The 15,873-nt window shown below is 41.2% G+C and overlaps 1 protein-coding gene across 3 annotated transcripts in view; it reads right to left on the reverse strand.

Annotated features, from left to right (window-relative positions):
- LOC132871692 (ephrin type-B receptor 1-B) overlaps positions 1–15,873 on the reverse strand; it is a 940,976-nt gene that overhangs the window by 505,099 nt on the left and 420,004 nt on the right. For all 3 annotated transcript variants that reach the window (XM_060906104.1, XM_060906105.1, XM_060906103.1), the window contains exon 3: positions 14,029–14,710. In XM_060906104.1, coding sequence (XP_060762087.1) covers positions 14,029–14,710 — 682 coding nt within the window. The remainder of the gene's footprint in view (positions 1–14,028; positions 14,711–15,873) is intronic.

Here is a 15,873-nt window from a genome sequence, read left to right on the forward strand (position 1 = left end):
TTGTATCTGAGCAGCATATTACATAAGAGAGCACTTTTCAGATGAAAAAATAAAACACAATGAAGGCTACTGGGTTTTGGTGCAAAATAAGAACCAAGTGTGACCGTCAAAGTGTCCAGAAGAGCTGTGGCTGGTTCTGCAAGATACTCAGTAAAACCTACAGCTCATTTTTTTTATAAAACTGCACTCATTGTACCTGAGACTACTATTTTTGTGGCAGCTGCCTCATATAGAGGCTGTAGCCACTGTGTCATTGTGTTGTAAAAATGTAAGAATGAGTGTAACAATAGCACACTGCACACACACATACAGGTGTTCCGATTAAAATGGCCGGCGAGCATATACAATTCGGTTCACCATTCAAAATAAATGGACTAGACTAAAGAAATCGCTTTCAGACATCTTTATGCTTATTACAATGGGAAAGTGCGTTCCACTGAGCTCTAGCGCCAGGCCATTTCCGGGAAATAAGAGTTTGGGTCATGGCAACAGCGTGTGTATGTCAGCCTCAGTCAGCATGTGTACGGTATGTCAGCCTCGGTTCGGAGGTTTCAGTTTCGAAAACTGTAAGAAGTAAGAGAAGAAAGTACAGACACTTGGTATATTTTACTTCTGTGGTTTTGAAATTGTTCATTTTTGTGGCTACTGCCTCATGAAGTAAATATGTATGGTATATTTACTGTATGGACATGTTACCAGAAAACAATTTTATTTATAAGCAGTAGCCACATGTACCAGAGGGTACCTATTATTATTTTTTTTTCAAGCAAAGGGTTGTCTCACTTTAAAAAAAAAAAGGCAAAGGGTTGTCTCACATGGATAGCAGTCGATCAAGGACCGTGACGTCGCCTGGTATGGCGCAGCCGGGGCCCCACCCTGGAGCCAGGCCCGGGGTTGGGGCTCGTATGCGAGCGCTTGGTGGCCGGGCCTTTGCCCACGGGGCCTGGCCGGGCTCAGCCCGGGCTCAGCCCGAAGCGGTGACATGGGCCCGACCTCCTGTGGGTTCACACAACAGGCTTTGTTTCATTCATTATGGCTTACTGTTGTGTATAGTATTTTTTTTCACATTGAAACATTTCATTTAATTATTTTTAAGCCTTTTTTGGTCTACAGCATTTCTTTTTTTTCCTTTTGCACAGTGCTGTATGTATCGGGCCTTACTTCACTGCAAATGCAAATTAATCAGACCACAGACAGCTCCTGCAGTGAGAGACTCCATATTCAATTAGCGTGTGTGCGTACGTGTGTGCGTGCATGTATGTATGCCTGGCATATAGCCCTGTGGCCATAGTGGTTTGAATGCTTGAGGCATTAACAAGCCGAACGCTTGACCACAATAACCAACAGAGGTGTTGTGTTTACATTTGCACACGTTTCCTCAGAATGGCCTGGCTGCAACTTCCTCCATTACTCACAAACAAAGCTTAGCACGACTGCAGAGTCGTTAATCCGACATGGCTACCACATAGGGAGCTGTGGTTAGAGTGGAGGACGTGGGAGTTTTATTGAAATAGAGCCATTGGTGAATGTCCAGATCTTATTGGACACCGCATCTGGAAGGGTTGGAGGAATGAGTAGCACATCCTTATACCTGTTAATAAGCATTCACGTTTCTCTAAGCGAGAATGTGTGTGTGTATGTGTGTATGGGAGGGGGTTAGAAAGAGACACACAGTCAGAGGTGGACAAAGTACCCAACTTCATGACTTAAGTCAAAGTACAGATCCCACTGGTCAAATGTTACTCCGATACAAGTGAAAGTTGTACAGTCTTTTTTTTTTTTTTTTTTGAGCATCGTGGCTCAGGTGGATAAGGTGCCATATCATAAATCCGGGGACCCGGGTTCGATTCCGACCCGAGGTCATTTCCCGATCCCTCCCCGTCTATCTCCTGCTCATTTCCTGTCTCTACACTGTCCTATCCAATACAGGTGGAAAAAGCCCCAAAAAATCTTAAAAAAACCCAACAACAAATCATTAAAAAAAAAATTAGCTATGTGTAAACGTTAGCCGTGGACAAGCCTATGCCAACTTGGTGGGAAAATCCATAGAAAGTCATTTGACAAACCAGACTGAATATCTATTGCAGCGTTATCACTAACTCTAAAAGCACATACAACTTTGTTGCAAGCTTTCTCTTGGAATAAAACGTTTATATACCTCAATATGCTTCCGCAGGTTGGACGGCAGGTTTTATAGACCGTGATGTGGTTCTTTTAGGCAAACAAACCAAACATTTAAAATGAAACGAATCTTTAATCCTTTCAGAAAACTGAAACATGGGTTCATGGGCCATGGGTGCGTGCATTCACCAGAAGAACCATCTCCTTCCATTCTGCCATCAACTGATCGTGTTCAAATAATGCTGCTGAGAAATCACCAAACTTGATTTTATACAGTCTATGGCCGTGATGTGACCCTAGTGATTGCTGATCGGCTGTCTCAGTGTCACCTGCGAAAAAAAAAACAATCACGTTTGAGAAAAAAAAAACAACAACATCCACTTTCAAAGCCACTTCAGAGTAACGAGGACCTTGACAGAAATGTAGTGGAGTGAAAAGTACGATATTTGCCTTTCAAATGTAGTGAAGTTAAAGTCAGAAGTTTCCAAAAACAATAATACTCAAGTAAAGTACAGATACTCAAAGTGTACTGAAGTACAGCACTCAAGTAAATGTACTTCGTTACTGTCCACCTCTGCAGACAATGCCGATAGAAATGTACCATCATCAAGGGATAAAAAAAAAGTCATTACGAACATACTGGATGCAAAGACAACCAAAAATGAAAAGAACACGCTAATAAACATTAAAGCGGACACTTATTAACTTTATAATGTAAGTAAAGCTTTTAAATCTTTACTGCAGCCTCGCTAGCTGTACGCGAGCACTTCAGGTCTTTCTGCAGTACTTTACCACATCAAACCACGTTACGGTAGTCTTCAGATCAAAGTAGAGCTAATTAGCAGAGACCTGCTGCGCAAAACATCATTATTCTTGCAGAAAAGAGGCACTGCTATGGCTTCTTTATACTTTAACACACAAACATGAACATGCGCGCGCGCGCACACACACACACACACACACACACACACACACACACACGAACACCTTAAGAGCTTCCTGCTCCAGTCAAAATAAAAACGTCACCTACCATCTACAGAACAGTCAAAAGTTTGGACACACCTTCTAATTCAGTGGGTTTCTTTTATTTTTATGAATTAAAACACACTTCATGTCTTAAATAATGACGGATGTCATTTGTCTTTACTTAGTTAAAGTGCCATTCCACCATTGGATGTATTCTTTGGCATAAAATACAATATATTTTATGACAACATGACTAGACAGAGAAATCTTTTAGCTTCAAAATGATATCTCATCTCATCTCATTATCTCTAGCCGCTTTATCCTGTTCTACAGGGTCGCAGGCAAGCTGGAGCCTATCCCAGCTGACTATGGGTGAAAGGCGGGGTACACCCTGGACAAGTCGCCAGGTCATCACAGGGCTGACACATAGACACAGACAACCATTCACACTCACACCTACGGTCAATTTAGAGTCACCAGTTAACCTAACCTGCATGTCTTTGGACTGTGGGGGAAACCGGAGCACCCGGAGGAAACCCACGCGGACACGGGGAGAACATGCAAACTCCACACAGAAAGGCCCTCGCCGGCCCCGGGGCTCGAACCCAGGACCTTCTTGCTGTGAGGCGACAGCGCTCACCACTACACCACCGTGCCGCCTCAAAATGATATATCAAACATAATTTTTTTTTGACAACGACAAGTATATTAATTTTGCGACCAAAGTCACCTACCCTTTTAATTTCCGCGCGTTAGTGAAACGTGATGTCATCGGCAGGTTCCCCTTCTTGTGTACCACGTCACATGTGACGTGGCACAGATTATCAGCAATGGCGGATAGAACACGATTTCCACTTGTCGATTGCTGTGCCGATATTCACCATCGACCATCTCCTTTGGGCATCGCTTGCTATTTTCCTTCGCTTCTTTTCCGAAGCTGACAATCGCGTTCTATCCGCCATTGCTGATAATCTGTGCCACGTCACACGTGACGTGGTACACAAGAAGGGGAACCTGCCGATGACATCAAGTTTCACTACCGCGCGGAAATTAAAAGGGTAGGTGACTTTGGTCGCAAAATTAATATACTTGTCGTTGTCAAAAAAGTATGTTTGATATATCATTTTGAAGCTAAAAGATTTCTCTGTCTAGTCATGTTGTCATATTGTATTTTATGCCAAAAAAATACATCCAATGGTGGAATGGCACTTTAAGAGGTTCTTGATATACACTACTGTTCAAAAGTTCGGGTCACTTTGAAATGTCCTTATTTTTGAAAGAAAAGCACTGTTCTTTTCAATGAAGATCATTTTAAACTAATCAGAAATACACTCTATACATTGCTAATGTGGTAAATGACTATTCTAGCTGCAAATGTCTGGTTTTTGGTGCAATATCTCCATAGGTGTATAGAGGCCCATTTCCAGCAACTCTCACTCCAGTGTTCTAATGGTACAATGTGTTTGCTCATTGCCTCAGAAGGCTAATGGATGATTAGAAAACCCTTGTACAATCATGTTAGCACAGCTGAAAACAGTTTAGCTCTTTAGAGAAGCTATAAAACTGACCTTCCTTTGAGCAGATTGAGTTTCTGGAGCATCACATTTGTGGGGTCGATTAAATGCTCAAAATGGCCAGAAAAATGTCTTGACTATATTTTCTATTCATTTTACAACTTATGGTGGTAAACAAAAGTGTGACTTTTCATGGAAAACACAAAATTGTCTGGGTGACCCCAAACTTTTGAACGGTAGTGTAATACAGATTACTACAGTTGTTGAATAGGGCTATTGACTGTATTTTTATGATTTATTCTTTATTGTTTTGATCTCAAACACATTAAGAAAGTAATGAATTGCACAAATTAACTTTTGACGAGACACTCCTGTTAATTGAAAAGCATTCCAGGTGACTACCTCATGAAGCTGGTTAAGATAATGCCAGTAGTGTGCAAAGCGTCATCAAGGTGAACGGTGGCTACTTTGAGGAATCTAAAATAGGTTTTTGTTTACTACATAATTCCATGTATGTTATTTCATGGTGTTGATGTCTTCAGTATTGTTCTACAATGTAGAAAATAGTCATAAAACAAACAAACATACGAACAAAAACTGAATAATGAGTAGGTGTATCCAAACTTTTGCCTGGAACTGTACATAACTACACCAGATGAAATAACTGTTGTTCCATTGTTGGAACTTTGTTAAAAAAATTATATTGTTTTATTATTATTGTGTGTTTGGTACTTTTCCCTAGATCATTCATATCATGCTATCACTGAGACCTCATGATATAATGCATTGTTCAACCCTCATCGTGTCATTCTTCCATCCTTCCACCCATCCATCCATTATCCGAAACCGCTTATCCTGTGCAGGGTCGCAGGCAAGCTGGAGCCTATCCCAGCTGACTATGGGTGAGAGGCGGGGTACACCCTGGACAAGTCACCAGATCATTGCAGGGCTGACACATAGAGACAAACAACCATTCACACTCACGGTCAATTTAGAGTCACCAGTTAACCTAACCTGCATGTCTTTGGACTGTGGGGGAAACCAGAGCACCCGGAGGAAACCCACACGGACACGGGGAGAAGATGCAAATTCCACACAGAAAGGCCACTACACCACCATGGCACCGCTTTGTTTAATTCTTGAGATATTTAAATAAATTTTGGCTGGCATTGAGTGGTATATCAGATATATTCCAATCAGCTAGCCTGATACTGAATGAGTCAAAGATGAGTCCACTGTCCAATATCATGCTAGCTGAATGGAATATATCTGATAGACAATGAAAAACTGCCAGCCATTATTATTATTATTATTATTATAATACATACACATTTCTTTCGGGTGTTCTACATATCTTTCTCTTTCAAAATTCTCTCAAAATCTTCCATATTTAACAAAGTAAACCTGGCGGCCATGTTTGTTTACAAATTGTCACAGTCGCTCTCTCGCACAGAAGATTTACATCTCCAACGTATGATGTCATGTTGTGTTGACAATTATGCAATATCATAACAATATTCAATGCTCATTCTCCATTGGGTAGAGTGACGTAATACACGTAGGATATGCGATATGCAAACAGTATTGCATGCTATCAAACCAAATGAACGAAACTCGCTAGAAGGGAATAGAACACGTTTTTATTCCATCGAAAAAGTGTCCTGGATGTATAATAATGATTGATATTAGATGTTTATCCATCCCATCTAATATCCTGACCAGCCATCATAGATTTTCAGACTTTCATGGAAAAAACAAACAAACAAAAAAATATATATATATATGAAATCATTGAATGGTTCAAATTGTTCTAAAGCAGTGAGTGATCTCATTCTCATTCATCTCATTATCTCTAGCCGCTTTATCCTTCTACAGGGTCGCAGGCAAGCCGGAGCCTATCCCAGCTGACTATGGGCGAAAGGCGGGGTACACCCTGGACAAGTCGCCAGGTCATCACAGGGCTGACACATAGACACAGACAACCATTCACACTCACATTCACACCTACGGTCAATTTAGAGTCACCAGTTAACCTAACCTGCATGTCTTTGGACTGTGGGGGAAACCGGAGCACCCGGAGGAAACCCACGCGGACACGGGGAGAACATGCAAACTCCGCACAGAAAGGCCCTCGCCGGCCCTGGGGCTCGAACCCAGGACCTTCTTGCTGTGAGGCGACAGCGCTAACCACTACACCACCGTGCCGCGTGAGTGATCTAAGTAAAGGTAATTGACATTTTTTGTTTGTTTTGTTGTTTTTAAAGAAGAAACAAACAACAGCTTGAATATAAGTACACAACACTGAATTTCTTTGATTCACATATTTGAGGTTTTTTTTGAAAGCTAGGGTCAGAGCACTTGGTCAGCCCTGATCCAGCACTCCAGGTCAAGCGCCTGGCTCAAAGGCCCAGTCGTGTTAGCTGGGGTTTGATTTCATGACCTTCTGATCAGTAGCCCAAAGTCCTGCCCACCACTTCCTTCCGACTACAAATAATAAAGAAATATCTGGGGAATATGATGAATCTTGGATATTGTGTTTCTCTTCTATCAGTTAAATACTAATATTATGAGCTGCCAAGATAAAGCAGTCTGGTAACCATGAAGGCGGTGGGCCTGGAGATCAAAATTAGCAATACAGTATTTCTGATTTGTTACTTAGTACTGAGATAATTAATGTTATAAACTGGCAAACTGCTTGGCACAGGAATGCAGCAGTAATGCATCTCATGTGTCAATGTTTCATATGGTTCTAGCTAACTATAATCATAAAAGGACCAAAAAAAAAAGATGAACACTGTTCGTAAATTGGTGAGCCGAAATGAATGAACGATGATCCGAGTGCTGGATGAGCTAACAGTAATTAATAAATAAATATTTTTTTAAATGTTTATAAATCAAAAGAATTAGTAAATATTTGTGTGTACAGAGTGAACGTCAGACTTAACTCGCCAAGAAAAAAAGATGAGACTATGGAAAAGTAGCTGGTTAGTTTGCGGAAATTTCTGCATGAAGAAACCTCACAGCTTCCAGTCATATTATTCAAATGAGATACTGCAATTTAATAAACAGACTACGCCTTCAAATTTAAAATCACTAATTTTTTTTTAAATGCATGCACACATTTAGTGAAAATTTCAAATCATTTAGTCATTTCATATGAATGCAAATTCAAGAAAGCAATATAAGCCAAACCCATAAATAAAGGCAAATAAGAATAAACATTCAATTAAGAAAAAAATAGCACTCTATAACAGGAGGACTAGTTGTGCAAGCTGTAGTCAGTGTTAGCTGATGCTGGTGTCACAAAATATTAATAAGCTACAGTGTCTTGCGAAAGTATTCATCCTCCTTGGTATTTATCCTGTTTTGTTGCATTAGAAGCTGGAATTAAAATGGAATCTTGGGAGGGTTAGCACCATTTGATTTACACAACATGCCTACCACTTTAAAGGTGCAAATTGTTGTTTTATTGTGACACAAACAATAATTAAGATGAAAAAAAACAGAAATCTGGAGTGTGCATAGGTATTCACCCCCTTTCGTATGAAACCCCTAAATAAGAGCTGGTCCAACCAATTCACTTCATAAGTCAAATAATTAGTTGATTAAGATCCACCTGTGTGCAAACAAAGGGTCAGATGATCTGTCACATGATGTCTCTGTAAATCAACCTGTTCTGGAAGGACCCTGACTCTGCAACACTACTAAGCAAGCAACATGAAAACCAAGGAGCCTCCAAACAGGTCAGAGACAAAGTTGTGAAGTAGTATAGATCAGGGTTGGTTTGTGAAAAAAAAAAATCCCAAACTTTGAATATCCCAGGGAGCACCATTAAATCCATTATAGCAAAATGGAAAAATATGGCATCACTACAAACCTGACAAGAGAAGGCCGCCCACCAAAACTCACAGACTGGGCAAGGAGGGCATTAATCAGAGATGCAACAAAGACACCAAAGATAACACTGAAGGAGCTGCAAAGATCCACAGCGGAGATGGGAGTATCTGTCCATAGGACCACTTTAAGCTGTACACTCCACAGAGTGGGGCTTTATGGAAGAGTGGCCAAAAAAAAAAGCCATTGCTTCAGAAAACACATTTGGAGTTTGCCCAACGGCATGTGGCAGACTCTTCAAACATATGGAAGAAGATTCTCTGGTCAAATGAGACTAAAATTGATCTTTTTGGCCATCATGGGAAATGCCATGTGTGATGTAAACCCAACACCCTGAGAACACCACTCTACAGTGAAGCATGGTGGTGGCAGCATCATGCTATGGGGATATTTTTCATCTGCAGGGACAGGAAAGCTGATCAGGACTGAAGGAAAGATGGATGGCACTAAATACAGGGCAATTCTGGAGGAAAACCTGTTTGAGTCAACCAGAGGTTTGAGACTGGGATGAAGGTTCACATTCCAGCAGGGCAATGACCCAAAACATACTGCTAAAGGGAAACATTTAAATGTCTTGAAATGGCCTCATCAAAACACAGACCTCAATCCAATTGATAATCTGTGGCATAACTTGAAGATTGCTGTACACCAACACAACCCATCTAACTTGAAGGAGTTGAAGCAGTTTTGCCTTGAGGAATGGGCAAAAATCCCAGTGGCTAGATGTGCTAAGCTAATAGAGACATACCCCAAGAGACTTGCAGCTGTAATTGCAGCAATAGGTGGCTCTACAAAATATTGACTTTGGGGGGGGTGAATACCTATGCACACTCCAGATTTCTGTTTTTTTTTTTTTAATCTTAATTATTGTTTTTGTCACAATAAAAAACAACAACTTTCACCTTTAATATGGTAGGCATGTTGTGCGAATTAAATGGTTCTCATCCCCTAAAAGTCCATTTTAATTCCAGCTTGTAACATGACAAAACAGGACAAACACCAAGGGGGATGAATATTTTTGCAAGACACTGTATATGTTGTGAAAACATTTGTTCCTTCATGAAGAAAATCAGCATTACCAAAACTTTTGTAAATCTGGTGGGATTTTTTAGCTTGGTCTTTGGATTTGGCTGACAGAAAGCTTTTGCACAGAACTTTATGAAAGCGTTGATAAACGAAGCCCTGTATGACCTAAGAGTGATGTCGTATGGGATTTCCTGTAGAAATTTATTCAAGTTGTACCTTTTCAATGGATCTGAAATGGACACCTGATTAAACATAATAAACTTCATATTGGTCATCGTAATATGGTACCCTAAGGTCCAATATTTTTCTTGCATGGTTAATGTGATGCATGGTAACTGCTGCTAACCTTCTTCCTGTCTATAGTTGTGCAAAAGTAAATTATAGGCTGATTAAACTTTGAAAGCGTTCAAATGCTAAATACTTGAAGTCGTTGCATGTGAAATATATCTCTTAAAGGATTTTATAGTCCTCCTACCACCTACTGTAAGCACATCCCAAACTCTTCCAAATAACTAGTTCCCCTGCACCAAGTAGTGTTAAAGGAGAATTGAAGTCATTTTTAAACTTGCTTTATTTCTTAATTAACATGTTATTCAATTACGTTTTCAGTTTTAGTAACCTTCTTAAATATTATGCTTTTCAGCCTATTTGGTTTTTAGCCGTGTTGAATTTAGTTCATTTGGTCCACAGCAGGTGTCGCTTATCCGTGCGATCTTCACGAGACTTGTGCAAGACTTCGAAACGTGAAGTGTCAGCCAGGTGTCAGTGCCGCCATTTTGAAAACTGTTTTCCAAACGAAATATTGCACAAAAGCAAGTTTAAATGACGATTACTGCCTACTTTTTTCAAACTTTCCTGATTGCTATCAAAACAAACAAAACTTCCAGTTTGATTACATCAGCATTCGAAAGAGGTTGCGTGCGTCTTTTGACAACGTTGGCAGATGTTGGTGACTTGGATTTCCGCTGTACGTTTTACTTCCGTCCTACGATGTCTCGCACAGGTCTCAACGAATCTCATTTATGGCCATTGCTTTGACATATGGACTGATATATTACAGAGCATATTTCAAACACTTATAACATGCTATAGCAGTGACAAAATAGCTATCAAAAATACATTCCTATATTTAATAAAATGAGATAAATATAATTTTGATTTATGAAAAAATTCGCCTTCAGTTCTCCTTTAAATGCACTGTGTGGTAAATCTGGTTTGTGTAAAAGCTGCTCCAAGCAGAAAGAGCTTTTTTTATGGCTTTGTGGAGTTTGTCCAGCGCATCACTCCGGTGATAAGAAAACCTTGCCTGAGGACTAGAATAGACTAGGTGCCACTGTGTGTGAGTCAATGCACACATGTCCGCTATGCTTTTCAACATTGACCTCTCCCTGCCCAAGGATTGCTCCTTTTCCCTCTATCTGAGTATTGATCGCAGCAGATGTCTATCAATCAATCTTATCGTCTCTGAGCATGCTCAGTTTGTGCGTCACAAACAGGCCTGGGGGATTCAATATGGCAGCACAGGTCCTGAGTGAAGGATCAGATATGTAATCACAAGGACCTAGGGAGACAAAATATGACTGTGTGGGTGTGTATGAGAGATAGAGAGAAGTAGAGAAAAAGTCAGAAAGTGAGAAACTGCATCGGTTCAAAAGAGAGGAGAAGAGTTGAGGTTATGAGTCATTGCCAGTTCGCCTTAGGTCTGAATGTATATGAGTGTGTGTGTGTGTCTTTGTAAGGATTTTTATGTGCAAGCCAAACCACCAAAATTCAGAGATGTTGAAGAAGAGCAGACTAAATTACACTTTACAAATATGTTTAATGACTGATTATCAAGATTAGCATAATCAGCATCCAGATAGATAGATAGATAGATAGATAGATAGATAGATAGATAGATAGATAGATAGATAGATAGAGTGTCTTGCAAAAGTATTCATCCCCTTGGTGTTTATCCTGTTTTGTCACATTACAAGCTGGAATTAAAATGTAGTCTTGGGGGTGAGGACCATTTGATTTACCACTTTAAAGGAGAAAATTGTTGTTGTTTTATTGTGACACAAACAATTATTAAGATGAAAAAAAACAGAAATCTGGAGTGTGCATAGGTATTCAGCCCCTTTCATATGAAACGCCTAAATCAGAGCTGGTCCAACCATTTCACTTCGTAAGTCACATAATTAGTTGGTTAAGATCCACCTGTGTGCAATCAGAGTGTCACATGATCTGTCACATGATGTCTGTGGAACACTACCTGTTCCGGAAGGACCCTGACTCTGTAACACTACTAAGCAAGCAACATGAAAACCAAGGACCACTCCAAACAGGTCAGAGACAAAGTTGTGAAGAAATATAGATCAGGGTTGGGTTATAAAAATATCCCAAACTTTGAATATCCCAGGGAGCACCATTAAATCCATTATAGCAGAATGGAAAGAATATGGCATCACTACAAACCTGACAAGAGAAGGCCACCCACCAAAACTCACAGACCGGGCAAGGAGGACATTAATCAGAGATGCAACAAAGACACAAAAATAACACTGAAGGAGCTGCAAAGATACACAGTGGAGATGGGAGTATCTGTCCATGGGACCGCTTTAAGCCATTCATGCCACATAGTGGGGCTTTATGGAAGAGTGGACAGAAAAATACCATTGCTTAAGAAAACACATTTGGAGATTGCCCAACAGCATGTGGCAGACTCCCCAAACACATGGAAGAAGATTCTCTGGTCAAACGAGACTTAAATTGATCTTTTTGGCCATCATGAGATATGCCATGTGTGGCGCAAACCCATCACCCTGAGAACACCATTCCTACGGTGAAGCATGGTGGTGGCAGCATCATGCTGTGGGGATAGTTTTCATCTGCAGGGACAGGAAAGCTAGTCAGAACTGAAGGAAAGATGGATGAGACTAAATACAGGGCAATTCTGGAGGAAAACTTGCTTGAGTCAGCTAGAGGTTTGAGACTGGGACGAAAGTTCACTTTCCAGTAGGACAATGACCCAAAACATATGACTAAAGCTACACTGGAGTGGTTTACAAGGAAACATTTAAATGTCTTGAAATGGCCTAATTAGAGCCCAGACCTTAATCCAATTGAGAATCTGTGGCATAACTTGAAGATTGCTGTACTCTAACGCAGCAATACTCCAACGCAGCAAGGAGTTGGAGCAGTTTTGCCTTGAGGAACGGGCAAAAATCCCAGTGGCTAGATGTGCTAAGCTAATAGAGACATACCCCAAGAGACATGCAGCTGTAATTGCAGCAATAGGTGGCTCTACAAAGTATTGATTTTGGTGGGGTGAATACCTACAGTATGCACATTCCAGATTTCTGTTTTTTTCATCTTAATTATTGTTTGCTTCACAATAAAACAACAATTTCACCTTTAAAGTAGTCGGCATGTTGTGTAAATCAAATAGTGCTAACCCCCCAAAAATCCATTTTAATTCCAGCTTGTAATGCGACAAAACAGGACAAACACCAAGGGGGATGAATACTTTTGCAAGACACTGTAGATAGCTAGATCAATGTGTTAAAGGTAAAAAGAATCAATACAGACAAACGTGACAAGGGGGGAAAAGTGGTGATTGTTAAGCTGAGGGGGTGGGGGGGGCGATTTTGCATTGGGGGTATTTTGGTGGTATATCTTGTGTCTGCTGAGAATGAAGTGCGACTGCAAATCAATACAAAGTTATTCTGACTTTATCAGCTTTATCCTATGATGAAACACCTCAGTTCTGATGGGTGAGATCTCTTCTAAGATGACCCCTTCCCATCCACAGGGCATGAGGAGTCACCAAATGGTTTGATAGTAAATGATGTAAACCAACTGTTATGATCTTCTCAGCCACCAGATCCCAATCAAATTGAACACCTCTAGGAGGTTTTGGAATGATGTTAGATGTTCGACAGCGTTCTTTACCACTACTGTTAAAACACCTATTGAGGGAATGTATTTTGGAAGAATGGGCTTCGTCTGTCCAATGTCTCCAGTACAGTTTCATATATTTGTAGAATCTACACCGAGGTGCACTGAAGATGCTCTGAAGACTTGCGATTGCCTAACACCTTATTAAGAAGTTTATTTTTACTTGAATTTCTCACTCATTTTAGTTACATTCTCACTTAATTAGTTGGTGAGGAAGAGGAAACCAGAGCCTGTATGCTATAAGCTATCAAACTGGACTAATAGTTGTATGAAGTATTCGTGTAATTTACTATATGTGGGTAATGCAGTCTCAGAGGATTAATATGCAAATTTGGGAATTCTGCCAAAACGTGAAGGCCGAGAGAATCAGTACTGCATACTAAATGTACCATAAAAATATATTAAATCCCAGTTTTATGCTTCTTTAATTGTTTCTTGATATATTATGCCTTGCTATACCAACGCCCTTCTGGCAGCATACTGTAACATGTTTTTCAGGAGTGAAAATGAATAAAATAAAATAAAACCATGAAAGTGGACTGAACAAGGCCATCTTCTGGCCTCTTACCTCTACAGACATTGCCGTTGTCAGGCTCAAAACCAGCCTTGCAGGTGCAGCCACCGATGGGCACCATCCACTCGCCATCGCCATTGCAGTAGAGTTTGATGGGCACGTCGGCCTCCTCTGAGTTTGGGATGCAGGAACCACGAGCAATCACCAGTGACGTGCTCTCAGCACCGGTTGTAGTTTCAGGGAAGACTGCGAAGTTCTGCACAACGCTCGGGCACTTCTTGTAGAAGACACGCACGGACAGCAGTGACATGCATGCTCCGTAGTCTTGGAAGGCCAGGTAGAAGCCGTTTTTGGAGAGTGGCCCAAAGCTGCGTACCTCTGTGTTGACCTTCATGAGGCGCCCACCAAAGTCCACTTGAGAGAAGCTCTCATCGGCAGCAATGGTGTCCACTTTGAGGTAGGGCGCCTCTGTCCAGAATGTGGCCCCCTTGGTGGCAATCACATGGTCGCTTTGGTAGTAGTACAAGTTGAACGTCTCTTTGCATGAGCCGGGAACACGTGGGATGCTGCTGCAGTCGCGTACCGTGAAGCGCATCTCCACATACACACGCTGGGCAGCTCGACGCTCCACAAACGTAGTCACTAACCAGTTGTTTTGGCTGGATTCAAACACATTGCACACTTGGTACGTGCGAATGGTGTTGAGGTTCTCATCATAGCCGCTCACCTCCTCCCACTGATAAGGCAAAACACACAAAAACACGATGCTTTGGGTTAGCGAAAGAGATTTGACAGACAATAACGTTCAACACTGTTTTGTTTTCTCCTCACAGAGTTTGGGCCAGCAGGAAGTGCTATCAAACAGTCATGCTCAGCGGTTTGATTGCAAACAAAACAGTAACTGCTGCTATCGTTCTCTCATTCTCATCCACTCTCGCATCATGAAAATGTAAACTGCTCGAACATTGTCACAATCTCACATTTGGTTGGGAAAATAAGCCAAGGTGACTGGACTTGTGTCAGATCCTTATAGACATTTTGCAGCTTATCCAAGCAGCTTAATAAGTGCTCAAGGTGACAGAACTGATCAAGCCCGCTGGATGAATGACAAAATGATTAGAAGGAAAATCCAGTCACCTTAAATACCACACATTCAAAATAACCTGGATGACCGCAAGCCAATGTAGTAAGGGTATAACTCAATGCCACTGTCTGTGTCTCTGTAGTGCTGCAAATATTTGTATCTGTATTCAGATTAAAAACTGGAAGTGGCCATGGCCTAATGTGGGCAAGACTGTTATTATTTTGTTTGCACCAGCCGGTAAGATTTTCTAATGAATTCAGTTGGTTCTATTTCCCAGAATATAATTAAACTAGTGGCTTTACTTAAAACCGCTATGATCCTGACCAGGCAGTTACTTTATTAATAAAGAAATGTTGAAACATATTCAAGGTGGTGTAGTGGTTAGCACTGTTGCCTCACAGCAAGAAGGTCCTGGGTTCGAGCCCAGTGGCTGACAGGGACCTTTCTGTGTAGAGTTTGCATGTTCTCCCTGTGTCGGTGTAGGTTTCCTCTGGGTGGTCTGGTTTCCCCCACAGTCCAAAGATATGCAGGATAGGCTAATTGGTGGCTCTAAATTGACCGTGAGTGTGAATGGTTGTTTGTCTCTATGTATCAGCCCTGTGATGACCTGGCAACTTGTCCAGGGTGTACCCCGCCTCTCGCCCATAGTCAGCTGGGATAGGCTCCAGCTTGCCCTGGACCCTGCACAGGATAAGCGGTTACAGATAATGGATGGATAGATTAGATTAATGGCATTTAGCACATGCTCTTATCCAGAGCGATGTACAACACACCCAGAGCAAGGCCTGGGGAGCAGTTGGGGGTTAGGTGCCTTG

The sequence above is a fragment of the Neoarius graeffei genome, chromosome 23 (assembly GCF_027579695.1).
Source record: "Neoarius graeffei isolate fNeoGra1 chromosome 23, fNeoGra1.pri, whole genome shotgun sequence".
NCBI lineage: Eukaryota > Metazoa > Chordata > Actinopteri > Siluriformes > Ariidae > Neoarius > Neoarius graeffei.